Here is a 19888-nt window from a genome sequence, read left to right on the forward strand (position 1 = left end):
AATAGTGCCTCCTAGAGACATTTTCTTGCTAAAACATGTTCTAGAGTACCACGTGATGGAGCATCTCTGGAGCCTTCTCAACTATGGCCTTTTCGGAAGAAGAGCATGGATTGGTGTATGTTTCGGGAAAAGGCAGTTTACTTTGCGAGAGGTTGCCCGAAGAAATGGTCACTAATCTGGGGGCCTGGAATGCATACCATGGAGAGATTTGTAGGCCACCACGTAGCACTAGCTTAGATGACTTGTCCTCACCATAAGAAATGTACCCCCTGATGTACCAATGATTCACTCTGATTGTGGGTATGTATTGTCAAAATGTCATCGAATGAACTCCTATCTGTAACTTATTCACATGACTTATGTTTCGGTGCGGATTCTGGTTTGTTAAATAAAAAGAATTATAAAACAAACTATGGCCTCTTCTCCTTAGAGCGAGCCATCACATGGTGGGCTAGCATAAGCTGAAAAAGTGACAGCATCCATTGTACAGTCATTCTGCTGCTGGCTTTTATAACCAGTCGTGGCTGCAGACTGCGCGAATCTTGCAGACATACCCACAGTCAATGGTTGCTGAAACTGCCATCACAAGTATCTTGGAGGCGAATATATTTATCTTTATCAGAACTGCTGGTTCAAGAAGCTAGGCATGTGGATCTATTGTTGTTGTATCTAGAAGTAACCAATGATTAGTCACAGGATTGGAAGACTGAATTCTTTCCAATCCTACAGACATCGCCAATGTCAACTGCTCACTTACCCATTGAACGCGGTGATGTAACGATACAGCATCCTGCGCTCTGTCGTGGGAAAATCTCCGTACAAGAAGAAGTGTTTACCTGTGAAGAAATCTAAAAAAAAAAAAAACACACCTTTTGAGTCAGAAAGGCTAATAGCACCCACATGAGCAATCACAAACCACTTCTTAATGCTGACATTTATTGTAAACCTCCAATTTGTTCTTCATTTCACTGCAGCACTGCACACCATTTATGTCCCCCCTACCACAGCTGCAGACTTGTATGTGTTTTATACTAACAAATGTATATGGCGGTACATGATTGCTTCTCAACCAGAAGTCATGCAGATGTTACTCAGTCATCAAGCTACAGAAGGAAATTATAAGAAAAGTGAGGACAGTAGAGAAGCAATAAACAGAAGCATAAACAGAGGATGTTTAGCACGTCTGACCACAGCAATGGTACAGCACCAGATTCATTGCTGATAACTAGGGTTGTCGTCTAGTCTCACAGTACAGACAAGTCACCAAGTGCTTGTTACCTCATGGCCAATGTCCTCAGTCAGGATGCAGGGCAGACTGAGCCTACGAAAACGCAATGGAACCTTACTGGGTCCCCCAAACAAAGTTACCCATTAACCCCTTCTATGCTGATGACGGCCGGGAGCCGTCATGGCACACAGTGCTCGTGTGCTGATGACGGCTCACGGCCGTCATGACCGCACCCGCGATCGGAATGTGCCGCACAGGCGCAGAATCGCGGCCACGCCCAAGGGGTTAATACTTTCTACCGAGTTCGACACAGTGGACGGTGGACCTCAAGGAGCAGGCACATGCACCAGCGACAGAGACGGACGGATCGTGCCTACTTGCATACTCAATCTAAGTTCTGACAAAGGAGGTTTTCTTTAGCGTGAAGAGGGTTGTAGCACAGTACAGTGTTTGCTAGATAGGCTGTGGCAAAGACATGTAGGCATTTAAATGGCAATATATTGCAACTGTGAGCCACAGCAGACAGCAACTGGATAACTCAAGAAAAGAGCATAACTCATTTAAGACCGCAGCTGCATTGTGACCTATCTGGAGGCTAAACAAGGCAGGCTTGAAAAATACCTTGTAGGACAAGATTATAGAAGTTTAAGATTATAGAAGTTTAAGATTATAACAGTCCAGGCTTGAGTGATGGTGACCCCTAAGGGCAGTACTTTATGCTCATCAGGAAGCAAATTACAGCCTGCAAATTGAAGCCTGCAAACTGAAAGGCATCACTCCTCGCAAAAGCTATACTTATGGCGGTCAAGTCGGTATCTAGAAAGATGCCGTGTGATAATGGAAGTGGACATATGTGCTCTAAATTTAGCAAGGAGGCAGGGAGAGGCCATTGTGTATCGTCTTAACGGCACAAGAAAATGAGAATACCTAAAACTGTCATTAAGTTGGTTAAAATTGAGAACTGTAGAGCCCACATTAGTCTTTAAGTAGTTAGTATAAATAGAGCTGAGAGAGGACAAGCATTCCAGACATCAGTCCCATTAATTCAACCTTCTTATTGCTAATTCGTCTTAGTTTGCAAGTCAAAGAAATGAGTTAGGAGGTAGGTTTAACAGTTCTGGAGTCTCTCACATAGTCCTCTGATACATGAGTTTGCCTGGAACTTGTCCCAAGGCAGATTCATGAAGCGAATAGAAGCCGGAGACTTGTTTGCTATTTTACCAACTCCACGCTGTAGTACTGTGGCTGGAGTGGGGAGAGGCTTTTGTCATTTTACAGCTTGGCACGGATAAAACTGTGCTATACCTATGCTTACAATTGTTGGTGTAGAAATGGCAAAAGCCTTTGTCCCTTTCTACCTCGGCATGGATTGCACTGCGCTAATCCTATGCTTAAAGACTTTGATAGAGAAGCAGACATTTGAGGTGAGCAAATTTAGAGTGTCGCTGGTGTTGAGGGTGCTCTAACAGGAGCTGCTTTCCACCTAAACTTGAGAACTACCCAGAGTTCCCTGCTGCATTTTTGTATACACACACACACACACACACACACACACACACACACTCACACACTCACACACTCAGGTTTGGGACAATTAAAAGATCTCAGTAATTAACTGGTGGTTTTCATCTGTTTTGTTGAGACATGCAGTCGGCGGCCTGTGATCAAGGACTGATTAGGCTTTAAAGGCGTTGGGCTGAATGTCGAGTTTCCATAATTATCAGCCTCGTCTGTGCCCGGTAACTCACAGTGAGTGCTGCTTCGTTCTATCGTTCTATGGGCAAAAGCTGGTGAATAAATAAATAAATAAATATATATATTTTTCTTTATCATAATCATATCCTACTCAATCTCTTTCATCGCCCTCATTGAACACTTGCCTGAGTATTTTTTCGAACAGCTGACACATTTAGTTGTCTTGATCAACCAGGCATGGTCTCACAGGTGTATGGTATTTTCTCAAACTTCCTCAGGACATGCTTTAGTTCACACAATATGTTCCTCTAAATGTCTTGGTTCTTCTGGGGGTCTGCTCTCTCAACAGGGGACAAATGCATTTTCTTCCTGTATTCTCTCCCCGGTTTTCGGATTGCGGGTCAGGATCTGTAGTGAGGATCCTGGCCATGGTGATGGAGATGCCGTGGCGCGTGCCGGCTTCAAGCCCATGGTGCTTAAGTCCAGAGGAGAAGGGTCGCTGGATTCTGAAGAGAACTATGAGGAAGCCGAGCCACCTGGAGGGAGCTCAGGCCTACGTTGGCCCTTCTTTCTTGATTTGTTAGTATCCCTCTAATGGGAGTGAAAGGAGCTTGGGAACTAGAATTTGAGATGGAATACCTTTTGCTGCCACACGAGTTTTTAAATAAACTAACCATGAAAAATCGAGACATAGTACATCATCTTCATTTCTTTCCATGTCATTGAAGAGAAGCTCTGGATTTACACATACAGTGACAGAATACAGAAAATACACAAACTCGAGGTGTGGGACCCAATCACCCACTCACTCACACAACCACCCCTCCCACCCACCCACTGCAGAGTCCTTTGAAGATGTGAATAAGCCTCTTGAAGGGGATTAGGTTTAAACACCCAACCTGCCCCGTTATTTACTTGTTTATTTGATCAGCGCATTCACAGCTTGGCACTGGGAACAGTTAACTAGTGCGTGATTTAATACTATCTCTTTAGTAAAAGTATGCAGGGTCAAAAACACAACCCAACTGCCCAGAAAAGAGAACAGGTAAAGTGCAACTAGGAGACCTTTAAATCAGATTGGAGAAATTTAAAGGAAGACAATATGTGCTACGGAAACTCAAAGAATCAGGCTACAGTAGTGTGCTTCATCTAAGGCATGTGATATTACAAGGGATACCAGAGAAAAGGGTGACTGCAAACGATTGTGCACCAGGCAAGCGACACAGCTCAAACAGTGTTGCAAGGGAGCTGTGCTGGAGTTGGAAGGAACGAACAGACAGGAAACTGCCACAATTGAACCAAGCAGAACCATACACTAGCGGGCCTAGAACAACTCTAAGAGCAGGACAACCTCGTGCTGCGTCCAGACTATGAAACGCCAACCTAGCGCTGCGTCCAGACTACGAATCGCCAGCCAAGCGCTGCGTCGACTACGAATCGCCAGCCAAGCGCTGCGTCGACTACGAAACACCAACCTAGCGCTGCGTCGACTACGAAACGCCAACCTAGCGCTGCGTCCAGACTACGAAACGTCAGCCAAGCGCTGCGTCCAGACTACGAAACGCCAGCCAAGCGCTGCGTCCAGTCTATGAAACGCCAGCCCAGCGCTGCGTCCAGACTATGAAATGCCAACCTAGCGCTGCGTCCAGACTATGAAACGCCAACCTAGCACTGCGTCCAGACTATGATACACCAACCAAGCGCTGCGTCCAGGCTATGAAACGCCAACCTAGCGCCGCGTCCAGGCTATGAAACGCCAACCTATCGCTGCGTCCAGACTATGAAACGCCAACCAAGCGCTGCGTCCAGGTTATGAAACGCCAACCTAGCGCTGGGTCCAGACTATGAAACGCCAACCTAGCGCTGCGTCCAGGCTATGAAACGCCAACCTATCGCTGCGTCCAGACTATGAAACGCCAACCAAGCGCTGCGTCCAGGCTACGAAACGCCAACCTATCGCTGCGTCCAGGCTATGAAACGCCAACCTATCGCTGCGTCCAAACTATGAAACGCCAACCTAGCGCTCCGTTGACTATGAAGCGCCAACCTAGCGCTGCGTCCAGATTATCAAACGCCAACATGCGCTGTACCTGGGAGCTCAGGGATGGGCAGATCCACATCATCATCAATGTCGGTATTTTCATCCGTTGATGCAGCATAAGGGTCTTCCTCCTTCTTGGTAGGGGGTTCCAGCTTAACTTGCTTCTTCTCTGTAATCCTGAGGCAAGAGGGAGGAAGGAATCAGTCACACATCTCCGGAGAGACAGCGGGATATGGTGACCAAATTCTGACACCAATGGGAGACTAGGAAGGTGAAAATGCAAGTAGCTGTGCACAAGGGAGATGGAAGGGAAACCATACTGACGCGCAATCTCTGGGGGGGATTATAAAACAAGGACCCAATCAGTCACACCCTTCTGGTGCTCTCTCACATAGCACAAAATAAGTCCAACCAGCGCTGAGAGGGACAACGAGGCTGGCATGTATCTGTATGCACACACACCAGCGGCTCATGCACACCAATTCTTAATATATGTACACAATGTCATCAATGTCTAGTGCAGAAATAAAAGGGGACCCTGTGGGTCAGCTCCACTTGTGCTCAGAGTGCTGGGGTCCTGCAGGTCACTGTGCCTAGCCTGGGTGGGAGAAAAGCAGAGAAGGATGATGATGATGATGATGATGATGATGATGATGATGAGGATGAGGATGAGGATGATGATGATGAGGATGGCCATGACGGTGGTGCATCAAAAGAGCAGTGTGCGGACCACAATGCCTGGGCTGCTGCAGCTCAGACTCAGCTCGAGAAGAACTCTCTGCGCTTTCCACCGCAGCTGGCGGAGGTCAGCGCCTCAAATAAACGATCAAGCTCCATAAGACGCAGAAAGCTGGCGTGGCAAACTCCCTGCGGTGACATTTTCAAAGATACTCCATCATAGCACACACTCACCGTCTTAATTCATCCTCGGTATCTCCACCGGAGTCCTCAGCTCCATGGTCTTCTGAAAACAAACAAAGGAGACCTTTACTAAGTCATTTTCTACCTTTCTGTCTTGGTACAAACGCCAGGAGATTGGGGACATCTTTACTGGACATCAATTCTGTTCCGCATCCATTACCTACATAGAGAAGACATATTTGATGGTCTTACAGTCCCTTCTGCCAGCGTCTTAGGAAACAGGCCAGGAGGGCAGGTACACATCTAGGAGCCGCCTGAAGGACAGGTGCACATCTAGGGGCCGCCTGAAGGACAGGTGCACATCTAGGGGTCGCCTGAAGGACAGGTACACATCTAGGGGTCGCCTGAAGGGCAGGTACGCATCTAGGAGCCGCCTGAAGGACAGGTACGCATCTAGGAGCCGCCTGAAGGACAGGTGCACATCTAGGAGCCGCCTGAAGGACAGGTGCACATCTAGGGGCCGCCTGAAGGACAGGTGCACATCTAGGGGCCGCCTGAAGGACAGGTACACATCTAGGAGCCGCCTGAAGGACAGGTGCACATCTAGGGGTCGCCTGAAGGACAGGTGCACATCTAGGAGCCGCCTGAAGGACAGGTACACATCTAGGAGCCGCCTGAAGGACAGGTACACATCTAGGAGCCGCCTGAAGGACAGGTACACATCTAGGAGCCGCCTGAAGGACAGGTACACATCTAGGAGCCGCCTGAAGGACAGGTGCACATCTAGGGGCCGCCTGAAGGACAGGTGCACATCTAGGAGCCGCCTGAAGGACAGGTACACATCTAGGAGCCGCCTGAAGGACAGGTGCACATCTAGGGGTCGCCTGAAGGACAGGTGCACATCTAGGAGCCGCCTGAAGGACAGGTACACATCTAGGAGCCGCCTGAAGGACAGGTGCACATCTAGGAGCCGCCTGAAGGACAGGTGCACATCTAGGAGCCGCTTGAAGGACAGGTACACATCTAGGGGCCGCCTGAAGGACAGGTTCACATCTAGGGGTCGCCTGAAGGACAGGTGCACATCTAGGGGTCGCCTGAAGGACAGGTGCACATCTAGGAGCCGCCTGAAGGACAGGTACACATCTAGGAGCCGCCTGAAGGACAGGTGCACTTCTAGGGGCCGCCTGAAGGACAGGTTCACATCTAGGGGTCGCCTGAAGGACAGGTGTGCATCTAGGGGTCGCCTGAAGGACAGGTACGCATCTAGGAGCCGCTTGAAGGACAGGTACGCATCTAGGGGCCGCCTGAAGGACAGGTACGCATCTAGGGGCCGCCTGAAGGACAGGTGCACATCTAGGGGCCGCCTGAAGGACAGGTTCACATCTAGGGGTCGCCTGAAGGACAGGTGCACATCTAGGGGTCGCCTGAAGGACAGGTGCACATCTAGGAGCCGCCTGAAGGACAGGTGCACATCTAGGAGCCGCTTGAAGGACAGGTACACATCTAGGAGCCGCCTGAAGGACAGGTGCACATCTAGGGGTCGCCTGAAGGACAGGTACACATCTAGGGGTCGCCTGAAGGACAGGTACACATCTAGGAACCACCTGAAGGACAGGTACACATCGAGGAGCCGCCTGAAGGACAGGTACACATCTAGGGGCCGCCTGAAGGACAGGTTCGCATCTAGGGGTCGCCTGAAGGACAGGTGTGCATCTAGGGGTCGCCTGAAGGACAGGTACGCATCTAGGAGCCGCCTGAAGGACAGGTACGCATCTAGGGGTCGCCTGAAGGACAGGTACGCATCTAGGGGTCGCCTGAAGGACAGGTGCACATCTAGGAGCCGCCTGAAGGACAGGTGCACATCTAGGAGCCGCTTGAAGGACAGGTACACATCTAGGAGCCGCCTGAAGGACAGGTGCACATCTAGGAGCTGCCTGAAGGACAGGTGCACATCTAGGAGCCGCTTGAAGGACAGGTACACATCTAGGAGCCGCCTGAAGGACAGGTACACATCTAGGAGCCGCCTGAAGGACAGGTACACATCTAGGAGCCGCCTGAAGGACAGGTACACATCTAGGAGCCGCCTGAAGGACAGGTACACATCTAGGAGCCGCCTGAAGGACAGGTACACATCTAGGAGCCGCCTGAAGGACAGGTACACATCTAGGAGCCGCCTGAAGGACAGGTACACATCTAGGAGCCGCCTTAAGGACAGGTACACATCTAGGAACTGCCTGAAGGACAGGTACACATCTAGGACACGGCTGAAGGACAGGTACACATCTAGGACACGGCTGAAGGACAGTTACACATCTAGGAGCTGCCTGAAGGACAGGTGCACATCTAGGAGCCGCCTGAAGGACAGGTGCACATCTAGGAGCCGCCTGAAGGACAGGTGCACATCTAGGAGCCGCCTGAAGGACAGGTGCACATCTAGGGGCCGCTTGAAGGACAAGTACACATCTAGGAGCCGCTTGAAGCACAGGTGCACATCTAGGAGCCGCCTGAAGGACAGACGCACATCTAGGAGCCGCCTGAAGGACAGGTACACATCTAGGAGCCGCCTGAAGGGCAGGTACACATCTAGGAGCCGCCTGAAGGGCAGGTACACATCTAGGAGCCGCCTGAAGGACAGGTTCACATCTAGGGGTCGCCTGAAGGACAGGTACACATCTAGGGGTCGCCTGAAGGACAGGTGCACATCTAGGAGCCGCCTGAAGGATTAAGAACATGGCTGTGCTGGCACATTTCAAGAAAGAGATGGGCTCGAGCGCCTGTGAGTCACTTCTGCCTTTGGCGTATGTTGAGAAGGCAAAGGTCAGAGAGGGAGCCGGAGATAGGGGAGGACAGGGCTTTGCCTACTGGAAGCCATTAAATGGAAATGGAAATTAGTCAACATCAACAAGGTCAGAATTTATAAAATGATGCAAATTCTTCGGTTGTTTAAAAGAGGAAGATCTAAGAGGCTTTCTTTGTGGGCACTGTACATGACCACCCCATGAACTCCCAATAATTACATGGGGGCCACTGCTGACATCTTCATCTCACAAAATAAATAAATAAATAAACTGTAGCTGTTAATTGCGCCCATGAACTCTCCGTAGAGAATCAAAGACCCTCATGAACAATTACAGACATAAATAAGTACAATCTAGATACTGGGATTACATTCTGTCCAATTGTCAGTTATTTTCTTCACATGGCACTTTAACTGCCCGTTTTTGCAAACTGAGCCCTAAATCTGTGCAGCACTTTGGGTTTCAAGTCCTGCCCATATGTGAACCAGGAGGAGAGGATACTTCCAGTCTGGCAGCTACTCTCTATCGCACGACTCACACATGCCACTCGCATATCGAGGTCTGGAAACACTGCGCGGGTTGTGTTTTCAGTGTTAAGGTGTCTTCTGTATGCCTGGCATATTAGATGCAAAATATTAGATACAACTTAAAATTCCTACAATAAGGGCAGATCCGAGGTATATGCACTCTATATGATGATTGGTTATGAAGAGACTCGGCTTGCAGCAAAAGGTCCCCGTATTCTTTTAATGGAAATCTTTTTTAAATGTATTTTAAATTGTTCCGATATATAAAATATGCATTCATGCTTGTGCCCACAACGTATACTGAAACCCAAACTGATGCGACTATCAGTGTACCACTTCAAAAAAAAAAAAAAATTTGCCTACCCGATGATACATCTTAAATCCTTTTATGATGGTATATTTTATTTATTGTTGTTTTAAGTGAAATTGTGTTTTATGATCATTTATTGATCGAAATTAACTGTTACGAGTCCTCAAAAAAAAAAAAGCACAGCGCCAAAGCCCAGAATACCACAGACGGGAGGATAATCACTGATGGAATAACAGAGGACAGAGAGACAACACATGTGCAGATAGGCAGAAGACATAGACCCTCTTATCCCAGATGAAAACTGTCACAAGCTAGTTACTACTCTAAAGTCAAAGACCAGAAAAGGAGAGCCATCTGGCCATATCGCAAATTAAACATTCGTAGGCATGAAAAACATTTCTTAACGATGAAAAGCATTTATAAACAAGCACTTGGCAAAGCTAATAGGCCTCGCCCATGGAAGAGCTATTGGCTTAGACAAGTTACACAGCGGCGTGGCGGCTGTTCAGCATGGTTATAGTTTGTCGCATAGAGGAGAGGGGGACTGGCCAGCCTGTCCCAGTGTTGTGGAGTGTCGTTGCATCGTAGAATGAAGACTAGAGTGGCGTAGAGTAGAGAGCTACAGAGTTCTATGGCGCAGAGAAGAGCGGTGCAGAGAAGAGCGGTGCAGAGAAGAGCGGTGCAGAGAAGAGCGGTGCAGAGAAGAGCGGAGCAGAGAAGAGTGAAGAGAGGTGCAGAGAGGTGCAGAGAAGAGCGGTGCAGAGAAGAGTGAAGAGAGGTGCAGAGAAGAGGGGTGCAGAGAAGAGCGGAGCAGAGAAGAGTGAAGAGAGGTGCAGAGAGGTGCAGAGAAGAGTGGTGCAGAGAAGAGTGAAGAGTGGTGCAGAGAAGAGTGAAGAGAGGTGCAGAGAAGAGGGGTGCAGAGAAGAGGGGTGCAGAGAAGAGCGGTGCAGAGAAGAGCGGTGCAGAGAAGAGCGGTGCAGAGAAGAGGGGTGCAGAGAAGAGCGGAGCAGAGAAGAGGGGTGCAGAGAAGAGTGAAGAGAGGTGCAGAGAAGAGGGGTGCAGAGAAGAGCGGTGCAGAGAAGAGCGGAGCAGAGAAGAGCGGAGCAGAGAAGAGCGGTGCAGAGAAGAGGGGTGCAGAGAAGAGCGGAGCAGAGAAGAGCGGTGCAGAGAAGAGCGGTGCAGAGAAGAGCGGTGCAGAGAAGAGCGGTGCAGAGAAGAGCGGAGCAGAGAAGAGCGGAGCAGAGAAGAGCGGTGCAGAGAAGAGGGGTGCAGAGAAGAGCGGAGCAGAGAAGAGGGGTGCAGAGAAGAGTGAAGAGAGGTGCAGAGAAGAGGGGTGCAGAGAAGAGCGGAGCAGAGAAGAGCGGAGCAGAGAAGAGTGAAGAGAGGTGCAGAGAAGAGTGGTGCAGAGAAGAGTGAAGAGAGGTGCAGAGAAGAGTGGTGCAGAGAAGAGTGAAGAGAGGTGCAGAGAAGAGGGGTGCAGAGAAGAGTGGTGCAGAGAAGAGTGAAGAGAGGTGCAGAGAAGAGGGGTGCAGAGAAGAGGGGTGCAGAGAAGAGCGGTGCAGAGAAGAGTGGTGCAGAGAAGAGTGAAGAGAGGTGCAGAGAAGAGGGGTGCAGAGAAGAGGGGTGCAGAGAAGAGCGGTGCAGAGAAGAGCGGTGCAGAGAAGAGGGGTGCAGAGAAGAGGGGTGCAGAGAAGAGTGAAGAGCGGAGCAGAGAAGAGCGGAGCAGAGAAGAGTGAAGAGAGGTGCAGAGAAGAGTGAAGAGAGGTGCAGAGAAGAGTGAAGAGCGGTGCAGAGAAGAGCGGTGCAGAGAAGAGGGGTGCAGAGAAGAGGGGTGCAGAGAAGAGCGGTGCAGAGAAGAGCGGAGCAGAGAAGAGCGGAGCAGAGAAGAGTGAAGAGAGGTGCAGAGAAGAGTGAAGAGAGGTGCAGAGAAGAGCGATGCAGAGAAGAGTGAAGAGAGGTGCAGAGAAGAGCGGAGCAGAGAAGAGCGGAGCAGAGAAGAGCGGTGCAGAGAAGAGGGGTGCAGAGAAGAGGGGTGCAGAGAAGAGGGGTGCAGAGAAGAGTGAAGAGAGGTGCAGAGAAGAGGGGTGCAGAGAAGAGCGGTGCAGAGAAGAGCGGAGCAGAGAAGAGCGGAGCAGAGAAGAGTGAAGAGAGGTGCAGAGAAGAGTGAAGAGAGGTGCAGAGAAGAGGGGTGCAGAGAAGAGCGGTGCAGAGAAGAGCGGAGCAGAGAAGAGCGGAGCAGAGAAGAGTGAAGAGAGGTGCAGAGAAGAGTGAAGAGAGGTGCAGAGAAGAGTGAAGAGAGGTGCAGAGAAGAGTGAAGAGAGGTGCAGAGAAGAGCGATGCAGAGAAGAGTGAAGAGAGGTGCAGAGAAGAGAGGTGCAGAGAAGAGAGGTGCAGAGAAGAGGGGTGCAGAGAAGAGTGAAGAGAGGTGCAGAGAAGAGGGGTGCAGAGAAGAGCGGTGCAGAGAAGAGCGGAGCAGAGAAGAGCGGAGCAGAGAAGAGTGAAGAGAGGTGCAGAGAAGAGTGAAGAGAGGTGCAGAGAAGAGAGGTGCAGAGAAGAGGGGTGCAGAGAAGAGCGGTGCAGAGAAGAGCGGTGCAGAGAAGAGCGGTGCAGAGAAGAGCGGAGCAGAGAAGAGTGAAGAGAGGTGCAGAGAGGTGCAGAGAAGAGTGGTGCAGAGAAGAGTGAAGAGTGGTGCAGAGAAGAGTGAAGAGAGGTGCAGAGAAGAGGGGTGCAGAGAAGAGGGGTGCAGAGAAGAGCGGTGCAGAGAAGAGCGGTGCAGAGAAGAGGGGTGCAGAGAAGAGCGGAGCAGAGAAGAGGGGTGCAGAGAAGAGTGAAGAGAGGTGCAGAGAAGAGCGGTGCAGAGAAGAGCGGAGCAGAGAAGAGCGGAGCAGAGAAGAGCGGTGCAGAGAAGAGCGGTGCAGAGAAGAGGGGTGCAGAGAAGAGGGGTGCAGAGAAGAGGGGTGCAGAGAAGAGCGGAGCAGAGAAGAGCGGTGCAGAGAAGAGCGGTGCAGAGAAGAGCGGTGCAGAGAAGAGCGGAGCAGAGAAGAGCGGAGCAGAGAAGAGCGGTGCAGAGAAGAGGGGTGCAGAGAAGAGCGGAGCAGAGAAGAGGGGTGCAGAGAAGAGTGAAGAGAGGTGCAGAGAAGAGGGGTGCAGAGAAGAGCGGTGCAGAGAAGAGCGGAGCAGAGAAGAGCGGAGCAGAGAAGAGTGAAGAGAGGTGCAGAGAAGAGTGGTGCAGAGAAGAGTGAAGAGAGGTGCAGAGAAGAGTGGTGCAGAGAAGAGTGAAGAGAGGTGCAGAGAAGAGGGGTGCAGAGAAGAGTGGTGCAGAGAAGAGTGAAGAGAGGTGCAGAGAAGAGGGGTGCAGAGAAGAGGGGTGCAGAGAAGAGCGGTGCAGAGAAGAGTGGTGCAGAGAAGAGTGAAGAGAGGTGCAGAGAAGAGGGGTGCAGAGAAGAGGGGTGCAGAGAAGAGGGGTGCAGAGAAGAGCGGTGCAGAGAAGAGCGGTGCAGAGAAGAGGGGTGCAGAGAAGAGGGGTGCAGAGAAGAGTGAAGAGAGGTGCAGAGAAGAGGGGTGCAGAGAAGAGGGGTGCAGAGAAGAGGGGTGCAGAGAAGAGCGGTGCAGAGAAGAGTGAAGAGAGGTGCAGAGAAGAGGGGTGCAGAGAAGAGCGGTGCAGAGAAGAGAGGTGCAGAGAAGAGGGGTGCAGAGAAGAGTGGTGCAGAGAAGAGTGAAGAGAGGTGCAGAGAAGAGGGGTGCAGAGAAGAGGGGTGCGGAGAAGAGCGGTGCAGAGAAGAGCGGTGCAGAGAAGAGTGAAGAGAGGTGCAGAGAAGAGGGGTGCAGAGAAGAGCGGTGCAGAGAAGAGTGAAGAGAGGTGCAGAGAAGAGAGGTGCAGAGAAGAGAGGTGCAGAGAAGAGCGGTGCAGAGAAGAGCGGTGCAGAGAAGAGCGGTGCAGAGAAGAGGGGTGCAGAGAAGAGGGGTGCAGAGAAGAGGGGTGCAGAGAAGAGGGGTGCAGAGAAGAGGGGTGCAGAGAAGAGGGGTGCAGAGAAGAGGGGTGCAGAGAAGAGGGGTGCAGAGAAGAGGGGTGCAGAGAAGAGCGGTGCAGAGAAGAGCGGTGCAGAGAAGAGCGGTGCAGAGAAGAGCGGTGCAGAGAAGAGCGGTGCAGAGAAGAGCGGTGCAGAGAAGAGCGGTGCAGAGAAGAGTGAAGAGAGGTGCAGAGAAGAGGGGTGCAGAGAAGAGGGGTGCAGAGAAGAGGGGTGCAGAGAAGAGGGGTGCAGAGAAGAGGGGTGCAGAGAAGAGGGGTGCAGAGAAGAGCGGTGCAGAGAAGAGCGGTGCAGAGAAGAGTGAAGAGGGGTGCAGAGAAGAGGGGTGCAGAGAAGAGGGGTGCGGAGAAGAGGGGTGCGGAGAAGAGCGGTGCAGAGAAGAGTGAAGAGAGGTGCAGAGAAGAGGGGTGCAGAGAAGAGCGGTGCAGAGAAGAGTGAAGAGAGGTGCAGAGAAGAGAGGTGCAGAGAAGAGAGGTGCAGAGAAGAGCGGTGCAGAGAAGAGCGGTGCAGAGAAGAGCGGTGCAGAGAAGAGCGGTGCAGAGAAGAGCGGTGCAGAGAAGAGGGGTGCAGAGAAGAGGGGTGCAGAGAAGAGGGGTGCAGAGAAGAGGGGTGCAGAGAAGAGGGGTGCAGAGAAGAGCGGTGCAGAGAAGAGCGGTGCAGAGAAGAGCGGTGCAGAGAAGAGCGGTGCAGAGAAGAGCGGTGCAGAGAAGAGCGGTGCAGAGAAGAGTGAAGAGAGGTGCAGAGAAGAGGGGTGCAGAGAAGAGGGGTGCAGAGAAGAGGGGTGCAGAGAAGAGGGGTGCAGAGAAGAGGGGTGCAGAGAAGAGGGGTGCAGAGAAGAGGGGTGCAGAGAAGAGGGGTGCAGAGAAGAGGGGTGCAGAGAGGAGCGGTGCAGAGAAGAGCGGTGCAGAGAAGAGCGGTGCAGAGAAGAGCAGTGCAGAGCAGTGCAGAGAAGATTGAAGAGAGGTGCAGAGAAGAGTGGTGCAGAGAAGAGTGGTGCAGAGAAGAGCGGTGCAGAGAAGAGCGGTGCAGAGAAGAGTGAAGAGAGGTGCAGAGTAGAGAGGTGCAGAGTAGAGAGGTGCAGAGTAGAGAGGTGCAGAGTAGAGTGGTGCAGAGAAGAGCGGTGCAGAGAAGAGCAGTGCAGAGAATAGCGGTGCAGAGAAGAGTGAAGAGCAGTGCAGAGAAGAGTGAAGAGCAGTGCAGAGAAGAGTGAAGAGAGGTGCAGAGAAGAGGGGTGCAGAGAAGAGGGGAGCAGAGAAGAGGGGTGCAGAGAAGAGCGGTGCAGAGAAGAGTGAAGAGAGGTGCAGAGAAGAGGGGTGCAGAGAGGAGCGGTGCAGAGAAGAGTGAAGAGAGGTGCAGAGAAGAGTGAAGAGAGGTGCAGAGAAGAGAGGTGCAGAGAAGAGCGGTGCAGAGAAGAGCGGTGCAGAGAAGAGCGGTGCAGAGAAGAGGGGTGCAGAGAAGAGGGGTGCAGAGAAGAGGGGTGCAGAGAAGAGGGGTGCAGAGAAGAGGGGTGCAGAGAAGAGGGGTGCAGAGAAGAGCGGTGCAGAGAAGAGCGGTGCAGAGAAGAGCGGTGCAGAGAAGAGCGGTGCAGAGAAGAGCGGTGCAGAGAAGAGCGGTGCAGAGAAGAGCGGTGCAGAGAAGAGTGAAGAGAGGTGCAGAGAAGAGGGGTGCAGAGAAGAGGGGTGCAGAGAAGAGGGGTGCAGAGAAGAGGGGTGCAGAGAAGAGGGGTGCAGAGAAGAGGGGTGCAGAGAAGAGGGGTGCAGAGAAGAGGGGTGCAGAGAAGAGGGGTGCAGAGAGGAGCGGTGCAGAGAAGAGCGGTGCAGAGAAGAGCGGTGCAGAGAAGAGCAGTGCAGAGCAGTGCAGAGAAGTGCAGAGAAGTGCGGTGCAGAGAAGATTGAAGAGAGGTGCAGAGAAGAGTGGTGCAGAGAAGAGTGGTGCAGAGAAGAGCGGTGCAGAGAAGAGCGGTGCAGAGAAGAGTGAAGAGAGGTGCAGAGTAGAGAGGTGCAGAGTAGAGAGGTGCAGAGTAGAGAGGTGCAGAGTAGAGTGGTGCAGAGAAGAGCGGTGCAGAGAAGAGCAGTGCAGAGAAGAGCAGTGCAGAGAATAGCGGTGCAGAGAAGAGTGAAGAGCAGTGCAGAGAAGAGTGAAGAGCAGTGCAGAGAAGAGTGAAGAGAGGTGCAGAGAAGAGGGGTGCAGAGAAGAGGGGTGCAGAGAAGAGCGGTGCAGAGAAGAGCGGTGCAGAGAAGAGCGGTGCAGAGAAGAGCGGTGCAGAGAAGAGCGGTGCAGAGAAGAGTGAAGAGAGGTGCAGAGAATAGCGGTGCAGAGAAGAGTGAAGAGCAGTGCAGAGAAGAGTGAAGAGAGGTGCAGAGAAGAGGGGTGCAGAGAAGAGGGGTGCAGAGAAGAGGGGTGCAGAGAAGAGCGGTGCAGAGAAGAGCGGTGCAGAGAAGAGCGGTGCAGAGAAGAGGGGTGCAGAGAAGAGGGGTGCAGAGAAGAGGGGTGCAGAGAAGAGGGGTGCAGAGAAGAGGGGTGCAGAGAAGAGCGGTGCAGAGAAGAGTGAAGAGAGGTGCAGAGAAGAGGGGTGCAGAGAAGAGAGGTGCAGAGAAGAGGGGTGCAGAGAAGAGGGGTGCAGAGAAGAGGGGTGCAGAGAAGAGGGGTGCAGAGAAGAGGGGTGCAGAGAAGAGGGGTGCAGAGAAGAGCGGTGCAGAGAAGAGTGAAGAGGGGTGCAGAGAAGAGGGGTGCAGAGAAGAGGGGTGCAGAGAAGAGGGGTGCAGAGAAGAGGGGTGCAGAGAAGAGTGAAGAGAGGTGCAGAGAAGAGGGGTGCAGAGAAGAGGGGAGCAGAGAAGAGGGGAGCAGAGAAGAGGGGTGCAGAGAAGAGGGGTGCAGAGAAGAGGGGTGCAGAGAAGAGGGGTGCAGAGAAGAGGGGTGCAGAGAAGAGGGGTGCAGAGTGGAGGGGTGCAGAGAGGAGCGGTGCAGAGAAGAGCGGTGCAGAGAAGAGCGGTGCAGAGAAGAGCAGTGCAGAGCAGTGCAGAGAAGTGCAGAGAAGTGCGGTGCAGAGAAGATTGAAGAGAGGTGCAGAGAAGAGAGGTGCAGAGAAGAGTGGTGCAGAGAAGAGCGGTGCAGAGAAGAGCGGTGCAGAGAAGAGCGGTGCAGAGAAGAGCGGTGCAGAGAAGAGCGGTGCAGAGAAGAGTGAAGAGAGGTGCAGAGTAGAGTGGTGCAGAGAAGAGCGGTGCAGAGAAGAGCGGTGCAGAGAAGAGCGGTGCAGAGAAGAGCAGTGCAGAGAAGAGTGAAGAGAGGTGCAGAGAAGAGTGGTGCAGAGAAGAGTGGTGCAGTGAAGAGCAGTGAAGAGAGGTGCAGAGAAGAGCGGTGCAGAGAAGAGCGGTGCAGAGAAGAGAAGAGCGGTGCAGAGAAGAGCGGTGCAGAGACGAGCGGTGCAGAGACGAGCGGTGCAGAGACGAGCGGTGCAGAGACGAGCGGTGCAGAGACGAGCGGTGCAGAGACGAGCGGTGCAGAGACGAGCGGTGCAGAGAGGAGCGGTGCAGAGAGGAGCGGTGCAGAGAGGAGCGGTGCAGAGAGGAGCGGTGCAGAGAGGAGCGGTGCAGAGAGGAGCGGTGCAGAGAGGAGCGGTGCAGAGAGGAGCGGTGCAGAGAGGAGCGGTGCAGAGAGGAGCGGTGCAGAGAGGAGCGGTGCAGAGAGGAGCGGTGCAGAGAAGAGCGGTGCAGAGAAGAGCGGTGCAGAGAAGAGCGGTGCAGAGAAGAGCGGTGCAGAGAAGAGCGGACGCACAGCAAATGTGATCAGATACGAAGAAGATTTACAGGGAGCACTCAGTAAATAAGGAATGCTCTTCACAAGAGACCGGGGCATCCTAAACAAAATAAAGGCAGCAAATAGAAACCAAGCACATAATAGTTAAAAGGCCAATGGTGAGAAATGGGGATAGCATTCCCCGGGAAGCTTTCGGAATGTCCCCAAGATGTCATTAGCAAGAAACAGAGGCTCTGCTTTGCAGTAGAATCTACAAGAAACCCAAGTGACTTCCAGCCCTGAGGATCCAGGCTTTTATATACCCCATAGAAACATCCACATTTTCCCTAATACAGTGGAGAGATCCCACAAACCACAATTACCAGCACCACAAACACATTGTTCAAAAACATGGCAGCACAAAATACCTAGCGGCCAGTCAAGGGAGTGAAGAAGGAAATGACGATAATAAAATGATAACCGGAGACTACTGTCTTAACTCGAACCAGAATAAAGGTCACGGAATCCAGGTTTCCAAACATGTTCCTATGTGCTGTACATGTCATGCTACCTTCACAGTGCAGAATGAATACCCAATGCAAACGTATGGCTGAAGAAATCCAGCCACCATACCGGTGCCATCCCCATCAGAGGTCTCGTAAGTAATTCTCTGCACATCCCAATATAGTGAAGACCGCCTAGAAGTCATACCATTCAGCAGGCTGAAACCTTGCCACCACATACTGGACCTAAGCAGACTGAGGGAGTTGAAGTGATTGGCTGGTGCAGTCTAATGTCAATAGCATAAAGCTGGGATTCTTAAATAACTGTAATAAACATCGATTCTGATAAGGTGACAGGTTTGCATAATAACATTTCAGGGGTCATAAGTCAATATACTTTATCAACTGCTGCCTGAAGTGTTACTGGATGTCTTACTTAAATGTAAGCAATTTTGGCTTCCAATGGGAAAGAACTGCTCTTATTTTTCTTCGAATACAACGCACAAGATCCAAAATTAGAAATAAAGAAAGAAAACACCAATAGACTAAAAGCTTTGGCTAAAGTTACTAACGGATGCTAACAAACGTGGACTTTTTTTGCCTTCGTCACACTTTTTATCAATCATATGAGCAGGTGATACATTCAGAGGATTGATTACAATGTCCATGCTGTGGTCATCCTCCTTTTTGTCTAGAATCAATCACTGTTTCCAGGCTTTGACTTTCGTGGCTCTCATTACTGGCTCTCTGTACCCCTTTGTTGCTACTACCCTCAGCTCACTTTACTGTTGTCCAGATCAAGCCCTCCCCATTCACACTGCTTGTACTCTTGTTCCTCGGATCACTTCCTCTGCCTGTTTTTCGTATTCCTGGTTTGCTTCACTGTAGGAAGCTGGCCCTGTATATATTGTACCAAAGTGAGGTATAGTGTGCACAGAGTCCAGTGCATCCCCAGAGGCTTCACAGAGGTAAAAGTAGATGATACCTTATTCTCTATTTGTGGTAGTGTGGGCGAGCAGTAAGGCTAAATCAGAGGGTAGTGTTAAGTATTTATTGTACACACACAGGCAAAAAATGATGCCACACACTCAAAGACTAAACTCAGGCCAATTTGTTTGTATAAAAATATTATTTAGTTGTAAGCCAGGTAAGTATAATAATACTTTCCAAGAATAATGCAGTTAAATACAGTTGAATGCAATTGGATTGGTTACAGGTAAGTAATTTGTTCATAAAACAGAATTACTTTTTAACTACTATTTTGATTACTGAGTATGTTACTTTTCAAGTTACTTTTTCTACTCAGTGTGATATGCCTAGATATCGCCCTGGGACATTTCCTAGATACAGGTTAAGTGAATCAGTTTTTGTTAATATGCAGTTTAAGGTTTCATACAATCCAACTCCATACTTAAAACTATTTTGAAGCAGTCAATGGCAGTCCTATGGGGAAAAATCTGGTTATTGTATTAACGGTAAGTACATGGATTAAAACCAGGGTTCCCCCAATATCAACAATGCACTCTCAAAGCACCCTCAGCTGCACTAGGGCGGTAGGGTGCAGAGTGCTGAGGCCCAATGTTATCCAATGGGAGGTAGGGGGCCTACAGTTGATGGCTGCTGACGAGCAGGCCACAACATTGTGGGAGCAAAGCTCCTGGATTTTGGCTCAGGGCAAAGGGAGATCCGATTTAGCACACAAGGCGCAACCACAGCGGCACAGGGGCGGCCAGGTGCAGAGTGCTGTTTAGGCATTGGGTGCCCTGTTAGTTTCAATGGGGATTCTTCGGTTGCAACCAACACTACAGGCACAGGACGAAGATCTACTGGAGGCGACTACCGGTTGGAGAGGTAAGTTGGGATGTCTTGGAATGCAGAGACACCATTGGTTGGGCCGACCAAGGGTGTCTTTTGCCATCGAGGTTTTCTAACCAGCTGCGGTCGCCGTCGGGGGATCCTCCAGAAAGGGGCTGCAGGCGTCGGCTGGAGACTCGAGGTAGGTCAGTAATCACCAGATCGCAGGTCAGGATCGCCGGGGAGACCTCCTTGTGGGGTTGGGCCACTCAAACTCAGGCCGTGGGCTTTAGGCGCAGACTCGTGGATTTGGCCAGAGCCAAAGTCTGTTGGTGAGCAAATCCGGTGCTCACGGGAGACAAAGTCTG

At 51.2% G+C, this 19888-nt stretch overlaps 1 protein-coding gene across 2 annotated transcripts in view; it reads right to left on the reverse strand.

Annotated features, from left to right (window-relative positions):
• Positions 1-19888, reverse strand: part of XRCC1 (X-ray repair cross complementing 1) — a 282052-nt gene that overhangs the window by 30138 nt on the left and 232026 nt on the right. For both annotated transcript variants that reach the window (XM_078655577.1, XM_078655578.1), the window contains exons 13-15: positions 5877-5928; positions 5014-5141; positions 758-848 (exon numbers count right to left, since the gene is read on the reverse strand). In XM_078655577.1, coding sequence (XP_078511703.1) covers positions 758-848; positions 5014-5141; positions 5877-5928 — 271 coding nt within the window. The remainder of the gene's footprint in view (positions 1-757; positions 849-5013; positions 5142-5876; positions 5929-19888) is intronic.

This window comes from Lissotriton helveticus, chromosome 7 (genome assembly GCF_964261635.1).
Source record: "Lissotriton helveticus chromosome 7, aLisHel1.1, whole genome shotgun sequence".
NCBI classification, from domain to species: domain Eukaryota; kingdom Metazoa; phylum Chordata; class Amphibia; order Caudata; family Salamandridae; genus Lissotriton; species Lissotriton helveticus.